The 20311-nt window shown below is 39.2% G+C and overlaps 1 protein-coding gene across 2 annotated transcripts; it reads right to left on the bottom strand.

Annotated features, from left to right (window-relative positions):
- Positions 1 to 5306: 5306 nt before the first annotated feature.
- Positions 5307 to 18662, bottom strand: LOC139330104 (phosphatidylinositol 3-kinase regulatory subunit gamma-like). 2 transcript variants are annotated; one of them, XM_070960840.1, is made up of 12 exons: positions 18068 to 18662; positions 14035 to 14788; positions 11606 to 11758; positions 11067 to 11172; positions 10737 to 10835; positions 9304 to 9484; positions 8702 to 8827; positions 8384 to 8526; positions 8039 to 8215; positions 6377 to 6448; positions 5832 to 5993; positions 5307 to 5678 (listed from the first exon to the last, which is right to left on the bottom strand). In XM_070960840.1, exons 2-12 carry the CDS (start codon positions 14285 to 14287, stop codon positions 5489 to 5491), a joined length of 1662 nt encoding a protein of 553 aa, XP_070816941.1. In that variant the 5' UTR covers positions 14288 to 14788; positions 18068 to 18662; the 3' UTR covers positions 5307 to 5488. The 2 variants fall into 2 exon arrangements, with proteins under 2 accessions (XP_070816941.1, XP_070816942.1); XM_070960841.1 differs by having other exon boundaries at positions 18064 to 18120.
- Positions 18663 to 20311: the final 1649 nt, after the last annotated feature.

Genomic DNA, 20311 nt, shown 5'->3' with positions numbered 1-20311 from the left:
ATTCCTATGCTTACAAAACGTATCTCCAACATAATTCCAAACCCATCTTATACTACTTATACTGTGCCTACATGACTAGTTCCTTCACTTAACTGTATCTATCTGTGTATCTAAGCAAAACCATCTCAGTATAACAACACATTCACCACTGATCTTGACCAGTTCTGCAAAAGACTCAAAATTTCATTCCCATCAAATATTTTTGGAACATTCAACACAAACAGTTTCTAATGAGTTATTCCTAAAATATTAGTGTCAGCCAATAACAGTAAGATTAAAGTTAGGCAAGTAAAGCTACTTCAGTAAGTTTGGGGGAGGATAGTTTTCATGGTTGAATAAACAAAAACAAAAAGCAATTATTGTTTTGAGACAAGTTGCAGACCCTGGTCTCCTGTATCAAAATTGAACCTTTTAAAAGCAAATCCACAATCCCAGCTTTCAGGTTATTTCCTTTTCTCACACATACACCATTGTTGTCATTCAGTCATATCCTACTTCTCACTTCTAATAATGAGCCCTTCAGTCAATCTCATCAACCCAAAAAACTGACTTGCTGAACAAAACAGGAAGTCCTTCCTGAAGGCATCCAACTGGGTCTTATTTGTTTAAAATCAAAGGTTTATAGCTGTCGTTACTACACCATGCACCAGTTAGGCAGACTTTCCATTTTTGTCTTCCATGCCATAAATCCATTGTATGTAGCACAACATTTCAGGAGTATGACCAAATCTTGTTGATTTGAAGCCTTCTTGGTGGAAGGTTTTATGGAGCATATGCTACTGTACTGGCAAATTCAAATAAAGAAGACAGGAGTCTGAAAATAAGAAAATAAATAATCACTTATTTATCCTCTGATTTAGTCATAAACATGGCATTTATGATGTTGAAAGGTTTGCAAGTTAGCTAATTAGCTTACCAAGATAGCTAGTACCTGGATACCTATTGAGATAAATATTGGTTGGACAGAGAACTAAACGTGATTTTATCTGAAATTACATCATGACACACATTTTATGAGACACCAATTTTTCCCCTATGAAACCGTAACCATTTTGGGTATATCTCTATTTAATATTTGTTTGCACAATGATAAAACAGTAAAGTTATAAAAAGAGACAGCAACAACAGAAAAAGACCAAATTGTGCACATACAAATATGTCTTGACTTTTTAGAACTAATCACTACAAAGTAGTCAGCTCATTACAGACAGAATTCTTTTCAACTCCTATTAGTGCTTTATCAGTGCTATGATACATCAATCTCATCAGCAACTTGTCCATATTTAGCACCACCACATGTCCACCTGCTTCAAGTGGATGTACATGAAGACAGTCATAGTATCTCCACCTCACATGAGATACTTGTGTGCAAACGCTATGCTTTAAATCAAAACCCCACAGAGTGGTGGTATAGTCCATCTTTGTGCACATATGCTCGATACCTTTTCTGTATTTCTGCTACAAACATTTACTGGGATATGTAAAGTTTCTCTTTTAGAGTTCACAATGTTACATACACTTGTATTTTAAGTTATGGACTTAGTTTAACACTCAATCTGTTCAGTGTGCAAAAAGTCAAAAAATACAGATATCTTAACTGACAAGAGACCGATGCCTACTATTTCGTTTCACATGCCAGACGTGCAACCTACATGCCTACGTAATAACTGTCTTTTAGGTGCTTCCATCCATGTTTACTGTGTAACAAGTTGCTATGAGATGAAAAAAAATGGCATTTTAATTAACATCCTGTAAGACAGGAAATTCAACAAAGACGAAAGCTCAACAGTCTGATGACAGCTGGCATGAATCACGTAGTAGTATTTCCTCTTTTTGCTTTTAGACGACACCACAGATAGTTGTTTTTTACACAGTGTAGTACTGCTCTTCAATAAGCACAGGGTTTTACAAAAAAGCATGAACAGCTGACCAGAGAGAGTAACTACACACAGGTTTAAAGTCCTGCTTTCACTGCCATCTAGTGGTTGTGGCACACTCTGTCCACAATCTGTGCAAAGCAGCACTTTGTTACTAGTGTGCAACACTTTATCTCAAATCCATGTGGTGGCAAGCTCAAGAGACAACACCCAACATGAAGGCTTTTCAAAGACTTTGAGAAAGAAGAAATTTCTCATACTGTATAACTGACAGGTGATCTTGGAGAGATGCGTTTAAAGACAATTACAGCAATGACTGCTGACCACCCAATGATGGAGACAAAGCAAAAAATTAAAAAAAAAAAAAAACTTCACAGAATATGGCTAACCCATCAAAGAAGGGTAACAAAGCACATCTTTTAGAGCCGGTGGTGAACCTGTAGTACCAGAGCTGGTATCCAAACAGTACCCAGCCGTAATGTCCATATTATGATTAGTAAATACATATAATATCTAAGTAATCCTTTGCACAACGGTGGCATGCAAAATCAAACATTTACACCTTTTTACCGCCACAATGTAGCAATCGGACACAATTTTTCCAACTCCATTCATGTCAGTAAACTGATCCGATGTATGTACGCAACAAACATCAAGCATGTGTTTTACTAACAACCGCAAACAGAGAAGCGCATTTAAGGTGACCCATTAATCACGAAAAAATGTGTACAAAAATGAAATATTGTAATCAAGCCTGTGACCAAATTTACTATTTGTATATGCTTGAAATTAATGGGCAACCCAAAGCAACTATGCTGTATTTAATCCCCTATAAAAATAGTTTGAATGATTCACTGTAACCCATAAGCGCCATTTCATTTCCACTCTCAAAAAATATTCTGAAAGGAGTCCCTGTTACCAATTCAGGGCTAGAGGGACCTGCATAAGCCTGAAATGTAAACAGTTGTTAATATAAATGAGAGGTTTTTCATTATAGATGTGGTTTTCCATTACCATTTTGAATTAACCTCACACTTAAGGAGAACTGTGTGGCAACATTTATCAAATAAGTGAAATCCAATATGATGATTTCATCACGTTTGGTAACATACCTGTTTGGTCCGCTACTATAGCTGGAATCATACCTTGTTATCTAGTAGCTAATTAACCAGAAAAGCTAACTAAAAAACCTGCAAATTTCAGTCAGTCATGGTGATAATTTTACAACTGTTTGGTCAGTCAGTATGACATATTAAGTCTTTATGTGTTGAAGTAACAGTTGTTCTTAACAGCCATTTTTAAATACTGTGTAGAAACTTTACAGAAACTTTAAACAATGGGCATATAGGCCTATTTCATGTCATCTCATCTCATACCAAGTGTGATGTAAATTCAGTGTGGCAACTACTAGGGGAATAAGGTCTTTTAGACACTCACTTTTACAAAATAATTAAAACAGAGTTATTCAAATGTGATGCTTAAAAGCAGTCAGTTGTAGGAAAATAACTAAGTTTGATAATAATACTCTCTTTGAGGTACTCCAGGGTACTATTGTAGCCTTGTATTCAGCTAGATACAACCTCAGTGTTCGGTTCATCATAACATTGTTGTTTACACCCATCATTGTACTTATGTACGGGACAAGACATCTGTCCTGAGAGTAACACAAAGGAAATTATGGCGGCTGGAACAGAAACACTTAAGGGCACTTTTCAACCAGAACCAAAAATCTGAAAGACTTGTATTATCAATCTACTTCAGGCTCCAGAGACTTGTTAAAGCTCTTGGATCACTGATTCCAAACAAAATCTCACAAAAGGTAAAGAAATATAAAACAAAGCCTGACTCCTCAAAGATTGACCTGAACCAGACTGATATCTCACATATACAATACTTAAGTAACTGTACATTTACATGTACGTAACACACGGAAATGCTTTCAGTATTCGCCTGTGCTTCGTGTCTGCTGCTTCACAGTAAATACCCACTCATATTTTATTAGTAACACTTCAAAGTGTTAACAAGCGAACATAGATTCCACAAACTTTACCCTGATTGTCCCATTTTTTAACAAACAAAAATCAACATCTTCCTTCAGAATAATTTTAAAGATGCTATAATGACAATGCTATAAAGCATAAATACATCCCAGAGGTAGAATCCATGAATTTCTATTGTCTCGCTTGTAATGTGCTGAAGATACTGAAGAAATGTACACAATGAAGACAGGACATAAGTATTGAGTGCTTTCACTCTCGAAAATCTCAATGTGAAAACTGCTAGATTCACAGATCTCAGTAAGAAAATAACTTTTAAATTCCTGATCAAATTTTTCAACCACCAATAATATGTGAAATCAGTGGTAGAACGCACATCTGTCACTTCTGTGTGTGTGTGTGTGTGTGTGTGTGTGTGTGTGTGTGTGTGTGTGTGTGTGTGTGTGTGTGTGTGTGTGTGTGTGTGTGTGTGTGTGTGTGTGTGTGTGTGTGTGTGTTCTGGTTGTCTTGTTTTGGATAAAGTGCTTGTGTGTCTCTGCAGTTTCTACGCTACCCATAATACATGTGTGCTGGGTAGTGCAGAGTCCCATCCTGAGCTCAGTTCCCCAAAAGCACCTAACTCTGCAACTGCACTGATTATATGGATTTAAGAGACTGTCGATGGATGCAACAAATTCAGTTTTTCAAAGCTTAAGAAGTGAATTTGGCTTGTAGCACTACGTGCTGGCTGATGCCAGGCATACTGTAGCATGATAAGGAGCGTTCATTTGGATTGTTGGACAAGAATATTTTCTAAATGTTTGAGGCAAGATTGGCCAAATCTAGAGACCGTGACTTGGATACTGTGTGAAACTTAATATTTGCTTCTTAAATGTTTAGGATTTCGTGTACTTGCCCTTCTGGAAAAGAAAGTGGATAATTGACATGAATTTCTCTTCACCAGGGAAATTTTCATCCTTTTTATATTCAGACAGCTAAATTATATCTCTCTGATTGTTCTCCTTATAAAAGCAAGCAGTATTGAAAGCTTTAATATAGCACAGATTTCGGAAATTCGCTGATACCAGAACTGGTGTAATAATTCAGTACTCCCTCAATACTGCTGCAACAGTTTTAGTTCAGTGTTAAACGCTAAGTACTTAATCCTGATTGTGTTTTGCAAGCTGTATGTGCAGATGGCGAGTAAATGGGATATTTAATATTCGTAATAATGGCATTAAAGAAAGTAGACAATTAGAACAGAGTTGCAATCTGTCAGGAGCTACATTCTGTATGTAACTGTGTTTAAATGACAAAGCTGTTAATAACCTTTAAAACTACTGTGGAAAAGCTGTTCAAAATGTGTTTCAAAGCAATTTCACTGACTGATGTTCAGTAGTGGGTTTTTTGTGTGTGTGTGTGTTTTTTTGTTTTTTTTTTTTTTGTTTTTTTTACAGTGACATCTTACCAGTGTAGGATTTTTAGATATCCAAAACTGAGCGTCATTTCTCATATGCTGAAAACACTAACCGGTGCTCCGTTACAGGCTGGTAACAGTGTCCATATGGGTGCGTCCTCAGTGCTAATACAGTGAAGCTTTGGGAAAATGCCATCAGGGTGGCATGCTGGTGTGTCTCAGCTGGGCTGCTGGCTGAGAGCGGGCCAGGCCAGGGTTACATTCAGCTGCTGGTTGTGCTGGATCAGGGATGTGTGCCGATAGTGGAGGACCAGCTCTCGCAGTGATGAATACAGGTTGTAGGGCTCAGCGAAGCCATACCCTGTGGATGTCCTGTAGATCACACAGTGCTTCACATCCCCATCCACCCTGCATGAGAGGAAATCCATCACTCTTTATGCACAGTGAACATTTACAACAAAACATATAACAACAATAATAATAATGATATGGATTTTGTTAGGGTAGTTTGGACCCTTAAATCCAAAACAGGCAATGATATGCAAATCTGATGGTACTCACACAACTGAGCAGGCAAAAGAGCCTCTCTGAGTTTGGCTGTCTCTGATGAGGAAGGTCCCGTCCCTCCTCCCCTTCAGCAGCTCCTCTGCCTCCTTTCGTCTCATACTGCCAACATACCAGCTCCTCTCCTCTTGGTGGGAATTGTCTGCCAGGGTGTATGGGCTGAGGGGTGATGGGGAGGTGGTAGAGTTGGATTAGGTAGGAAATATATTACAATTCAAACCTCCCAGCTATCAATATAGTCTTTTCCCTGACGCTTTGACAGGTGAATGTCATGAACTGTCATTTAAACAAACGTGAGCAACTGAACCTGGGCTTTTTACCTGATGCAAATTGGTTAGTGTGAGGACAAAAATGTTGGATAATGTTGGATGCGCATAAGCATTGGTGACTACGTGAATAAGTGAAAAAATTATGTACCTTGTGTTTGAATGTATTCATGCCATTTATTTTTGAGGTAGAAACAAATAGAAATAACAAAAGACACTTCTGTTTTAATTAAAAAACTGTAAGTTCAGTTGGCCTGGATAAATGAGGATACTCACTCTTCCTCTTCATTCCTGATGCCCAGCCAGTCATTAATCTGACTTTGTGTCGTGCCTTGTTGGGTGAGCCAACTGAAACATGGACAACACACAGTAAAAAGGCTGTAATGTGTGAAAATGACATGCTTACATTCTGTAAGATTTACCCTATCAGTTCTGTTTCATCATTAGGGATGCTAATGGTTAATTGTTAAGGTTACCACGAGAATCTTTTTTGACCGGTTACACGTGTCCGTCTATAGGTAAATTTGCATACACACGGTGTGAGGCTGTCTGATCAGAGGCCCTGTTAGTGTGCCGTATGATTGAGACCCACATGCTGCTAATCAGTGTGGTTTAGGGCAAGGGATTCAAAGAGCTAATTCGGTCATGAATTAAGCGTTTATTTTGACAGAATCCTAGTTGGTGGTGACAGTTGTAATAGTGTAAGGATTAACCAAGATGGTTTTGTTTAGCTTCATGTGTTCAGCTTATTTCTGATGAGTTTGAATAAAGTGTGTTTTATGATTAGAAAACTACTGTTTTTATAAATGAAGTCTGGTGGAGTTGGTGAGAGCGTTATAACGGTCGTTTCTGGTTAAAGGATCTTACTCTTACAAAAAGGTCTTCCTCTGTAGGGATCCTTGTCATAATGTCAGACACAGAGCCTGTCAGTTGCAAAAACAAACACTTTTAGTGGGCATACATTGACGGTGCACAGGTGCCTGAAGGGATTACATTACAGAATTCTCACTCAATACTGGACCACTTTAAAAAATTGTTGTCCCTGTTAGACACAGAAACATGGGAAAATAGGCTCCATAATCAGACATTTGAACAGAATTTCTCCCATTGGTTTGGGACATTGGAAGCAGTTCACATCAGTGTCTGTCCATTGTATTGCTTTGAAAGTGCAGCAGTCACATTATACATTGCCACGACACACTTGTATGAAATGAGGGCACAGTGAAATTTCTACCATTAAGAGTTATTAATGCAAAGTAATAATGTCAGCAGCTCTATCAGACCTCAGGTCTTCCTCCATTTGAAAGTAATTGCATCCATCTGTGTAAAGACACTGCTTGTCATTCACAGCCTATCATAACCTGAATAGTTGGCCTAGTCATAATCTGCTTATTTGAATTTACTGAAGACAGAGAAGAACAAGAGTCAGCTTTTTTAAAGGTCATGATAAGGTGAATTGCTGGGCATCCTGGAGATCCACAGCTGTGGTAACATTGGTGAGAACAGCTGATTGCCTTTTCTATGTTTACAGCTCAGCTGTGTCATTGGTATGTGACAGACTGTTTGGAACTAAACATGTTATCGGTGATATCGCAGATGGATTTCATCTCATGATTGCTTGTCAGCTAATTATGTTAACGCACCTAATTTGTACTGGTGTTTGGGATCCCATGTGAGGTCACCTGATTTGCAGACAGATTTATGAGACAGTTCTAAGACTGATATACCTGCTTGATACAGTGCATCCAGAGGAGTGTGGCCACTATCACTTGTGGTTAATTTATTTTGACTTTACATTTGTCTTGCAGTTGCTAGTACATCTTGCTCTGTGGTACATGCTGTGCACAAAACCTTTTTGTGAACTTGCTGCACTGCTTTTAATGTATAGATATTAAACAGAAAATATTGAAACATGAGGTGCTGAAGGGTTGAACTTACAGCAGGTATTGATCTCTGATCTTCCTCAGCTGCATAAGGTCAGGCTTCAGACTGTTCATTTTCCTGTCGACCTCCATGTGAGCCAGAGCCTTTCCCCTCAGCTCTTCCTCCAACTTCTTTTTGCTGCTGTGGATCTCCTCCACCCTCGACTGCAGCTCGTCTGAATTGCTTTGAATCCTTGGAGAAGGAAGGAGGTGGAGGAAGAAGAGAAGGAACAACTTGAGTTCAGAGTCTGCTTGTTTGCTGTGAGCATGGCGAAGGAGCATGGCCAGCAGTAGATATTTTGAGTTACACAAAATGCGGTATTTTGGAATTGGAAAAAAGGGTTTGTGTTTTGAAGCATACTTGTCAGTCTCTGTACTGCTGTCTAATGTGAGGAACATGTCGATGTATTCCTTGCTGTAGCGTTCCTGAGTTTCACACTCCTCCTCAAAGATCCGAATGATTTCCCCGAAAGCCTCTATGGCTGTCCGTTTGCTCTGCAGCTCCTGGAGAGGAGTGGAAACAAATCTTTACTTTTACAGTCGAGGCTTTACAGTCAGAGCTCTGTTGTGGTAAAGCATTCAGAAGAAAAACATTTATTCCAAATGTATTACTTTTAACCAATAAAACCACAGATTTATTTAGTAAAATGAAGTCTTGATGATTACGATGCTGTTGTACCTGAGAGGTTTTATTAAACGTCTCAAACAGACGGTCATACTCTTTGCTCTTCTCTTTGTATTGCTCCTGAAATATCCTCAGCTGTTCTCCAACTGCATCAATGTCAACTTCCATCACAACCTGCTGCTATACAAACAAGAATGTAAAAGATATTTAGGGCCAGGTCCATTTTTAAAGCTCCTATGATGCAATTAGTCTGATCTGAAATAACTTTACTGAAGGTTTCAAACTCTAACACATCATGTTTTTTTCCAATATTACTAAAATTTTTTTACAATTTTAAAACATCCTTGAAATGAACTGCTTTCATGTTCATTTTCCCTTTCACTAGTTCTAATGCTGCCAAAACCACACGGAGGTCAACAGAATTTCAGGTAAAACCGCAACAATGGAATTTGGAATTTCCCCTCGTGGGACTAATAAAGGTATATTGAATTGAATTGAATTGAATTGAATTGAACAATAACAATAAGCCTAAAAAACTGAAAAAGATTTTGTTTTTATATTTGGTAATTGTACAAATAAAAAATCACAGAAGTGCAAAATAATTGTTGTTGTAATATAAGACAGCGTACATTCACAGCTCGAGGTCTCAAACTCACCTGCTGGTACCGGGATATAGGATAAAGTAGTCTTGTGTCCAGTTTACAATTGTACTGGGCCAGAGACTTGTTCTGGTAATACTGGATCAGGTCCACCATAGAGGGAAATGCCAGTGGCTCAGAAAAGCCGTACCTCCCTTCTTGATGGAAGATCTTTATTAGTCTGTTGGAGCCATCTTTTCTGCAAAAGTCAAAGCATGACTGTCATGCAGAGATGCCAATACTCCCTTTGAAAGCACTGCTGTACTTTCTGTTTACAGAGGAAAGCTTTATGCAACCACCTACCCACCCCATCAAAGCAAATATCTGATGGTGCAGCAAGTAGCAGTTAGAAATAAATGAGAAAGAACGGAGCTTGGCAAATATTCTGGTTTCTTTAAACACTTTGGCAAGTGAAAATTTCACGTGCCTGTTGCGTGATCCAAAAATTTCTCAGGCCCTGTAGAACTCTCGCACAAGTGTTGCTGGTGTGAGATATATTTACTCTAAAGCAGACAGGAGCAGCCGGTCAGCATCATACTTGTGGGAGCAGTGTGGGATGAATTTCAAATATGGAAATATGAGAGCCGTTTCTTATTGGGCTTAACCCACTGATGTAAATGCATTGTATTCAATACCCAACTGTAGTCTTGCACTGACCTCTGGATGCCAACATCCAACCAACAATGTCATCTTACTGACCAAAGGAACGCATTTTCTACATTGACAGCAGAGTGAAGCCAGCAGATTGGCAACTTTACTCCTCCATTACGTCTAATGTGGATCTGTTCAGCCACAGTACTGTTGTGGAGTGTTAACTTGCACAGCCCAATAAACAGTGTATGGACATTTGCCTGCAAATGAGCAAAGTATAGAATTAAAGCCTAAGAAAAGCTTTGGGTCACAGTTATGTCTATGAAGCAGTGTGAGGTAGACAGCGTAGACAGCATTGACTAAAGCTGGAGCATGTCTGTTCCTTCAGACAAATGTGACTGATGACTGGAAAAACACGACTGAAAGGCATCATCTGTAGACAGGGTGTTATGTTGCTGACCACCGGAGTCTGCGCCAAGCTCTAGTCAACAAAGCTTTATATCTGAAACCTAGTCTGTCCTGATTCAACTAAAATTGGACAGAAACCAGGAACTGTATAAAGTTTCATTTTAAAACCACTAAAACTAAATTAAGACTGTGAAACCCAGAAAACTAAAGTTAGACTTTGAGAGCAGGAAATATTAACTGACCTCCAAATACGCCTATTGGATTTGGGGTGAACATAGCCTTCCCACGAGATACAGAGCACTGATAATGATTATAATATTAGCAGCTCATAGGCTAAAACACTGTATTAGACAGCCAGTTTCACGTCATAAAATGTAAGTTTCATCATGTGATGAACACATGAAAACCGTTAATAAAGTTTGTGTCACAACATAGATTTTAAAAGTAGTTACCTTAGTGTGAGAGTATATTCCCCCTTAACCTTACTGGAAGCATCTCGGACCAGGAATGTGCCATCAGGAGTGTTTCTCATCATGTCATTTACTTCCTCTCTGGACAAGTACAAAGGGCATTAAGATTTCAGTGAGTTCTTGTCTGATTTTTAGGAAATCAACTCACCGCCAACATTTGTTTCAAAAGCCTCCAACTGATATATTCAAAGTTCTGCAATTTCTGCCAATTGTGAACAAATTAGCATCAAAGAGAATTTGACTAATGTTCTGTATTACGTTACCAGGTGATACATCCAAATCATCAACATGCCATGTGAGAGTACTCAGTACCTTGAGATAGTTCCCCAGTACCACTCTGCATCAGACAGACAGTTGTCATCAGAACTGGAGTAACATGCTGCCATTGCTTTGGTTATGTTGGTCTTGGGCTGAAGTTCTGACCACAAAGGCAATAAAGATTTTGGTTACAGACACAGAATTACAAGCACAAAAAACAGGGCCTAGTTTTGTTTCAAAGATGCCTTTTGCTTCCATTCATTCTTAAGTATAAGAATTACTTTCAAAAAAGATAATCCATCATAATCTACATCCTTTTTTCGCTCACTCTTCTTATTGATCAACAGCAGATAGTTTCCAGGGTTAAAGTTTTGATTTTTAAAATGACAATCCTACAAAACAATAGAGGCAGTAAATGAGCTAGAAAGATGAAGGATGCTTGTATTTGGAATAAAAGCTACAGCACTTTGTGCTAACATTTCTCATGCTAGACCATATGTTATGTCCCCTTATTTTGGAACAAAGTGATCAAATATGCTACGAAAGACCTGTTACACTTCTAGCAAGCACAACAAAGAGATGCTGGAGAGTACCTCCTTCCTTGGCAATGTTGGTTCTTAGGGCAGGAAACACATCATCATGATCAACAGGGGAGGAAAGGTCCTGCAGGAACGCTGTCAGGGTGTGAGACTGAGCCTCACTGTCGTTTTGGCCCATCTCAGGCTCCAAGAACTCTGCAACATCAACTGTACAGCGACCCAGTGTTACTTCTGATGTCAGTTGAGTCCAGTCTGTATGTGGCTATCTGCACTTTGTGGCTGTTCAGCACACACTGCTGGCCCACTGACAAGGACTCCAGAGGGAGATATCGTTGTGTTGCTTAGTCTTGCACCATGTGGGAGACTCTGTCCAGACTAGTCTGCTGACAGGTGACACTGTCTGACTGCCTAAAATACCAGAACGGGCACTCCTCAACACTCGGGCACACTCGGCCAGACTCAGCGCTGGTTAGTGCTCGACCTCGCCCCACCTCGCCTAACAAACAACAGCTGTCTTCGCCGAGATGTCATATTGGCCTGAAGGACTGGAGCTGATGTGCCACTGTGTCTGTTTTTGTTTATTGTCCATGTGTGTGTTAATGTGGTGTTAGGGAAGCAGGGAAAGGTGAGAAGCTGTCTGTCAGACATTTCCTGAAAGCATTACATTTATTTGTGATTTTTTTTGTATTCACCAGTATGTGGGTATGCACACATATGTTGATACATGTGTGTTGTGAGAGGCGTGCCGCTAGCAGTTGATGTAAATCATCCCTTCAGCACTTGTGATGGCATGCCTGGAGATGCATTAAATCGCTGTTGCAGACAGCTGTATGTTAGAGGAGTCATACGAATGCTGTCGTAAAATTAGAATGGACATAAACTCATTAACCTAGGTCCCACAAATGGTGACGCTCTGTCAAAACTTGCCTGGCATACAAACCTAATAAAAGCTGCATCTAATAAATCTGAAATGATTAGATATTCATATCACACTGTCCACATACCCCTTACATTTAGACAGGGGTACACACAGTGAATTCTAAAATCAGCACTAGCCGCCACTTGCTTTAAAATATCAGAGCAACAAGGATCGTGTTTACTAGTTCCTACATTAAGTGATTACAATTAGGTAGTCAGAACTAGACTCTGGTTGAAAGTGAAAAGCTGTGAACATCCCTGTATTATATTAATGAAAACACAAAAGGGCAGATAAATTCAGCACTTAGTTTATTTATGTAATACTTTTAGGATATGTACACATCACTTACACACTATGCTTCACTTGTGATTTTGAGAGAGGCTACTGACAAGAGAGACAGTTGGTAGGAGACGGTGATTATGAAAATGGATGACAAAGTATGAATACAGTCATTTGTGTAGCATGTTTCTGCAGCTCTTGGCCCCACTTATGCTTGGCAGATTTGTCACTTTTCCCTCTGTGTGATCCATTAAAATCTGTGGCTTATTTTACAAAAAGCATGGCGTTGCTCTTCTTTAGGTACAGGTAAGTCTCCACCCATTTGGTGAGATACTTGCACAAACTATTGGCCTTTTTGGCCGGTACTCCTTCCATCTTGTGTTCATTCTCTTTTTCTTCTTCTTGCTTTGTGAGTGGTTCACCTGAATTACTCCTCATCAATAGATGTCACACCAAATGTTCTACATACTGCCACCTGCTTTACTGGAGGAGAATGTAACAAACGCATCAAATAGACAGTCAACCATTAACCTTTTAAAAGAAGGTAAATGCAGGGATTTTGGGGAACTTATTTAAACTGGAGGACAGCATGAGAGAAGGGTAAAAGGGAAAACAGTTGTCAGTCGCAGCATAACAGTCTATTCAGACTTTTAGTGATTAGTGAGTCTCAGTGACAGTTTCAGTGGCAACAGTGCCATCAAGAGGGGCCAATCAGACCTGTAGCAAATGGATACATCTATATCTTTGCAGTCATAAAGAATTAAGAAAGTAATGCCTCATATTAAATTGAATTCATTCAAAACTAAACAATGCCACAGTGATTCAAACTGTTGAATGTATTACGTAGGTTCGCCAAAGTTTTGGTTTAGCACCGATGAAATAACTTCACCTCACTTTGTAAATGTATGATTACCATCTCTCACTAAGACTGAAATAGCAGAGTAATTACCGTAAGTGATACTGTCACACGGTGCATTAACAGTTACGCATATTAACCCAAACGACATGAAGAAATTAGCATCAGATACATTTCCTTACAGAATGTCTAAAGACATGCTAAAGGCTCATTAAATGCAGCACTAGTTTGGTTTGAAAATCTTCTACTTTGTTACACAAAAAATTATGAAAAGACACTTTATCAAACCAAAACCTCTGTTATGAGATTGTTTCTGCAACATTTTCTCATCTTTTCACTAGAATTGTTTAAGTGCATCATAATTACCATTATTATTAAAACCTATATTGGTGTATACTTAAAATGCTTACTATAGCACTTCAATCTTACCTTGAACTGCTGGTGAAGGCTCAGACCTAGTTGCCATGGATATGTCTGTCTGCTGTCGTGATTGGTTAAACAGTGTTGACATCATCACGGGAAATACAGAATGGGGCTCAGGATTATCCACCATATGGTTGGTGCTCTCGTTGATGACCACAGCCTCGTCCCTGAGATGGAGGGATGCTAGTGATGACGTTGGGAAATCAGCCACCTGGAGCTCGTTGTCCTCTGCTCTGAGCTGGAAACCCTCTTCTGCCATTTTCACAAAACAGACTGAATAGTCCAGCTACGTTTTATTGAGGTGGTGAAGCAGCAGGATGGTAGATGCCACAGTGCTGTTGATCACATACTATCTGCTTATAGTTACACTCATGGCTGAGGATAGAGAGGGTAGCAGTGAGTTCAAGGCTGCCCAGTGTTGTGGAGGTAAACCATGTTCTTCAGCCTGAACCCCCGGTTTAACCTCATCATAGAGCAGAGCGATGACATTGCCAGTGGATACTGTGTTTTCACTTTTGTATACTCAGTGGGAGTTTTCTATAGTCAAGCACTGTTCTGCATCACAGTCATTTGCTTAAAGGGATTCATACCTGGGAGCTACCCAGAACAAGCTCAGCTGTTTACTGTACAGCTGATTAGCTGCTTCATAGATACGTTGACACTAGTTATTGAGCTGTAAACCCACTGGAGAGTGACAGACTGAAGCATGACTGTCTGATTCCTCCCTCAAGGACTCGAGCGTCATTTCACATCAGAAAACCTAAAACAAAAAAGGCACAAAGTTTAACACTTAGTACCGTAGAATGGGAAAATAAGTGTTTTTTTAATTTTTAGGTTAATTTAGGTTATTTTATAAGCCTACACCAGTGTGTACAGACTCCTAAAAAAATGGAAAATCCATCATGATAAGCAGACACTGAACTGGAAAATGCTGTCACGCCTCTGCCAAGGTGGCAGTCAGTGCTCAATACAAACCCATAGTTCAACTATGAATAAGTTCTTATCTCAACAAAAAGCTCCCCTTTGGGATCCAAGGAAGCAAACAAAAATACTCAGTTTGGGACTCAATACAACAGTTGACCAACAAAAATAAACCCAAGCAATGCCTCGTGTCTAACAAGCTTAGTGATTCTACGACAACTCCGGCGTTAACTCCCACAGTTCTGCCAGTGCGTTGCTGTCAGCTGTCAGGGAATCGCCAGCAGCCTGGGAGCGGGGCGGTTTGATGGTGGGTCTACAGAGTAGAGAAGATGGCATTGGAAAATAATCCAGATCTATAGAACAGGTGAACTATGAGTTGTGGACTTTCCAGCGTATTCCCAGGGTTTGGCAAGTTAATCAACAGTCACCCTCAGGAGCAACATAGCCTCCTCCACATGTGTTTTCTGAATTCACTCTGTGGCCTATAGGAAGCTTTGGTGTGCCGCATGTGGCCCATGGTCCACCAGTAGGCAATCACTGCCCTATACTGATATATTACTGTTATTTTGCTATTTGGGACAGCCCTTTTTATGCAGCCTCTTGAAGGCAGGAATGTCCTGTCATTATTCCGGCTTTCCGTTCTGTATAAGATGTACAAACACAAAATTGGGGCCATGGTTATTCTGCCGTTAAGCTGACAGCGGAGGTAGTAACAGAGCCAAATTGATATCTGTGTAAAATGGGGGAGTCAGAGCCACTAGATGCTGTGTTGCACATCATGCCTTTTTTGCTTCTGAAGTGCTGGCATGCAATCTAAAATCATGCACTGGGACAGCATTATTTCAGCATTGTTTGGTTCTGAGTCGTCTTTAACAGTATTATTGTGGGACCTCTATTTGAAAAGGGCATTTATTTATTGCCCCTTCTAGACTTGCTGCCCAGTGTGTTGATGCCCAGAAATTTTTAAATTTAACCTCTGGCATTGTCAGTCTCATTACTTGTTGGGGCTTCCCACAAACTCAATCACTGCGGTTACTGACAAGTGCATGCTCTGAAATGATCCAACACCATAAGTTTTAAGACAGTAAAAATTTGTCAATCAGAGATTTTTCCCTCACGTCGTGCTGTGTTCCATATACATTTACAAATCTGTCTTTATCAGATCATCGTGGGCAATGCTTCAAATAAATGAGTGTGACTGCTTAATGACAGTATTGTGTTTTTAAATGATTTCTACATGATGAAATTTGTTGATTTGTCATGCAATTCACTTGATTTATAAGTAATGGACATTCCTGTCAGATTATTTGTTCCTTAACAGTTTCTCCGTTGATTTGCCAGCAAATAGCAACAAAATATGCTGTAATAGAATAACTGGGAATATAAGTGAAGCAGATGATATGTTCCAATGAAAATCACATTGCTTCAGCAATGAACCTTATATGTTTCTCAGAATCAACATTTTACAGCCTTAAAATAAATTCTCTCAGAGTGATTTCTTGCTTTACCAAAGACGACACCTCAAGTGTATCTTTCACTTAAGATATTCATTTTAACTTCACAGGTCTCGCCCTACAAAGTAAAAGGCAAAGACAGTCTTTGCATGTCTAGGGAGGGAGCATAGGGAGTATAGGATTTTGCCTTTTGGAATTTCATTTCATGGGATTTTGCTTTTTGGCAAGTCTGTTGACTATTTTTTTTTTATATAATAACTGTTATATCATAAAACCCATTACATGGTAAAGAATTCAATGGGACTGTGGCCAAATCCTCTTTAAAGCATCTGGGATTAGTCAGCAGTTTATTATCCTCCTATACCCTTTACAATGTGATATCCTATTGAAGGGGTGAGAAGTGGGGGTATCACCTTGCTGCTCTACAAGAGGAAACTATTTCAGTCAAAATATATTGTAATGAGAGGTCAGATTTTGTTTTATTTAATTCATTAATTTTTTTATTTTTTTTATTTTTGTCGACGATTGATCTGATCCGATCACAATGGGTAAGGTTTTAACCGAAAAGTGAGACATGACAATTTTTTATTTCTAAATCTGAACAACTTTATACTGTCAGCATTGATTTTAGGTGTCAGACGTATTGAAAAGCTTTGAAAATACGGGTTACGAGACAGTTCAAATTTATCTGTATTAGCATTGTTAATTGACAGATGACTTAGACTGCATTGTGTTTCTACAGTATAAAAGAACTACACAGTAGCATCAAAATTGAGTGACTGATGCAGCATTGCAGATCAAAAGTCGAAGCATTGGAAATGGCGTCAGCATCAAAATACTTAGAATGGTACGCAGCCATGAAGTCTTCACGGCTCGATGTTCATGGTACATTGTGTCCAGTTCCTGTTGAGACGATGCGAAAAAATGCACATAATTTTGGAGAAAGTCCTGCTATCCTTATCACCTAAGCCCATTTTCTCATGTTTATAATACTTATGTCCCTAAAAATCTGTCTCGTCCATCTGGGACAACAGACAGCTTGTTTATTTCTCAACGGGAGTCATTTCTAATCTTTTTTTGGTATCAATATGTGGTGCTATGTTTGTTTTTAAGTCAGAAAAATGTGCTGTCTCAAACTCAGTTGTGTTTTAATGGCGACCTAATCAAAGCAAAGTGAGTGGTGTTTGCTTGGCTCATGCACTGTTAATGCATTGGTGGATGCATTAGGTAGAGCGTTGGTGAGAAGCAAAGTTGGAGTCATAAAAATCTCTTTTCGTATGTTGTGTTTTACAGCAGCACTCTGCTGAAATGTCACATACTTCCACAGAGTGTGAGGCAATTAAAATCGTCAGTCCACCATCCTACAGATAAAGGTATATCGTTTACCGATGATGACAATCATCTGAACGTGGCGTTTGTTAAATATTTGGCCATAGTCTTTTATCAATCCTCATGTATCCCAAAAACGGGACGGCTGATGTACGCCATATTTCCCCAACACCTTTAAGCTCTCCATCGTCCTGTTCCTGAGCTTGTAATGATGAAGAGATATGAAGACTGAACATGCACAGAACTTTCAAAATGGCAACTTCTGATGTAGATAACAGCTTGAAAAAATGAAACATCATCAGGAAACTCAGCAGGACGGGACAGTACGCACCTACCTGGGCCAAGGCAGAAGGGACCGCGCAGCAGGGGAAGCCAGAGTTTCAACGACATCCGTGTAGCGGCGAAGAGACGTGGCTGGACGCACACGTGGCTCAGATCAAACCAACCACAGGCCTCGGTCCTCACGCCATCCTATGTCCCTCCACCCCCCACCCCCCACCCCTCTTATCCCGTACTGCTTCTCCCCGTGTCCTCCATCTTTTAAAGATCCTCTCCATTTGGTTGTTGTCCGTCCCCTCTGAGTGCCACATTTTCCCACGATGCCATTCCTCTGGGTATTCCCTCTCCTGTTCTTCGATTATAGCTCCTGTCTTCATGAAAATCAGGCTTTTTCCAAGACATTTCCCACTTTGTTTTTACTTTTTCATCCAATATATAGGAAAAAACTCCACCAATCCGTGGGGTGCAGTATAAAACAAACCTATAAAAATATATGTAAGTATGAAAAAAATCTAAAAAAAATGACGTAGGTTTTAGATCTTATGCAGGTAAAGGACTGGCAAAAGTAAATGAGCAGGACTACTCTTCACACCCCAACTCTTTTTCACAGTTTGAGAGCACAGTGTGGCTGCACAGTGGGGGGACAGAGGCATGAGAATGAGTCGGTGGGAAAAAAAAACTCCTATATAAATAAATAAGGGAAGGATGCCACTGTTGCTATACAGAGCAGGGGGCTTAGTGGTCTCCTGAAATCCTATTGGCCGGCCTGTTGCCATGTGCTCGGGAGTCAGCAGAGATGCTGCTAACAAATCAAGGAAATGTTCTAATATTAGACTGTATGTATCTAGGCAGCGGGAGCCCCTGACCTCTCAACTCCGCCAGCGTTACGTTCCACTTCACAGATCAGCATAATGAAAGAAGTGGTGTGGAAGTAACTGGTTAAAAAAATGTTACGGCACTGTAGACAAAACAGCAGACACAGCCCCCCACCAACCCTACTCCCTCCATGATATCCCAGCCAGTACAGTTACAAACAGACAGAGATGGAGGAAAGCACATCGTCTGTTTGGATTTCTGATGTTGATGAAATACAGATACATGTTGTGATTTCACTGCATTTAGGTTCCCTGGACAATTTACTGAAATATTTTTTTGTTATTTAGGTGAAATGTAGCTCATGAACACAGCCTGTTTCTAGTGATGTTATACTACCAGGTTCTGCTATAATAAACTAGGTCCCTGCATTAAAAATTAAACGAATTGCGACAAGTGAGCAAAGAAAAAAGACATTTTTAAAGCATGCTGGCTATTCCTTTGCTGACGAATGCATTTGTTATGTTTTATGCATAATATTCTGTTATACATTATCATCTGCATGTTATTATTATCATGCTCTTATGCTGTAATAACTGCTTTCACAGAACCCAAAAAGCGATATCATGGTTCCCAATAGATGTATGCAACTTTCATGGAAAAGGCAAAATTATTATTGTCATAATTGTCATCCACTACATGTTTGTGTTCCTAGATTCTTCTGTGGCTCTTACTGGAATAAGGAATGATAAATCCTGTCCTAAAATGCATGTAGTTCCTAAATATCTGCTCATAAGTCTTGCTGGTAAGGCTGTTAGGCAATGCAGGTTAGGATGGTTGTGATTTTAGTGTATCTCAACTCTTGATTAGCTTGCATTGATTACTCGTTGGATGTTGAATTTGATTGTCATGTCTAACTTTATTAATCTATTATGTGATTATTGAGACACAATCAGAACAAATATCTTGGAAAATCATCTCCACGTCTGTGAAGACAGCCTCACATAAATGTTAAAAGAAAACATAAACAAAACAAAGCCTACACTAAATAATCTGCACATTATACAGCTAATCAAATTCAAATTTTACTGTCCGTAATCCACAAATTATAAAGGGTTTGTCATTAGATTTTTAATTCTATTCAGACATTTAGAAAAACATTCTGAAATCACAAAAACATTATCAAAAGGATAATATTATGTAATGTTTTCTGCTCTGCCCTAATTTCCAATCAAATCTGAATCTTGACAATTCAGTATTTGGTGTAAAACATACAAAGAAAAGTAGAGAATTAAATTTTCCACCCTATTAAAATCAGTGTCAGCTCCAGTGGATGGATCATGTGGTTTCAATATGTTATACTAACAATAATAATAATAATAATAATAATACTATTTGTATAGCATCTTTCATACAAGACATGCAGCTGAAAGTGCTTAAGGACATAACATGAACATAAAAATTAAAATAAAATAATACTTGATAAT

Source organism: Chaetodon trifascialis, chromosome 4 (assembly GCF_039877785.1).
Source record: "Chaetodon trifascialis isolate fChaTrf1 chromosome 4, fChaTrf1.hap1, whole genome shotgun sequence".
NCBI classification, from domain to species: Eukaryota; Metazoa; Chordata; class Actinopteri; order Chaetodontiformes; family Chaetodontidae; genus Chaetodon; species Chaetodon trifascialis.
This window is presented reverse-complemented; position numbering and strand designations above follow the sequence as displayed.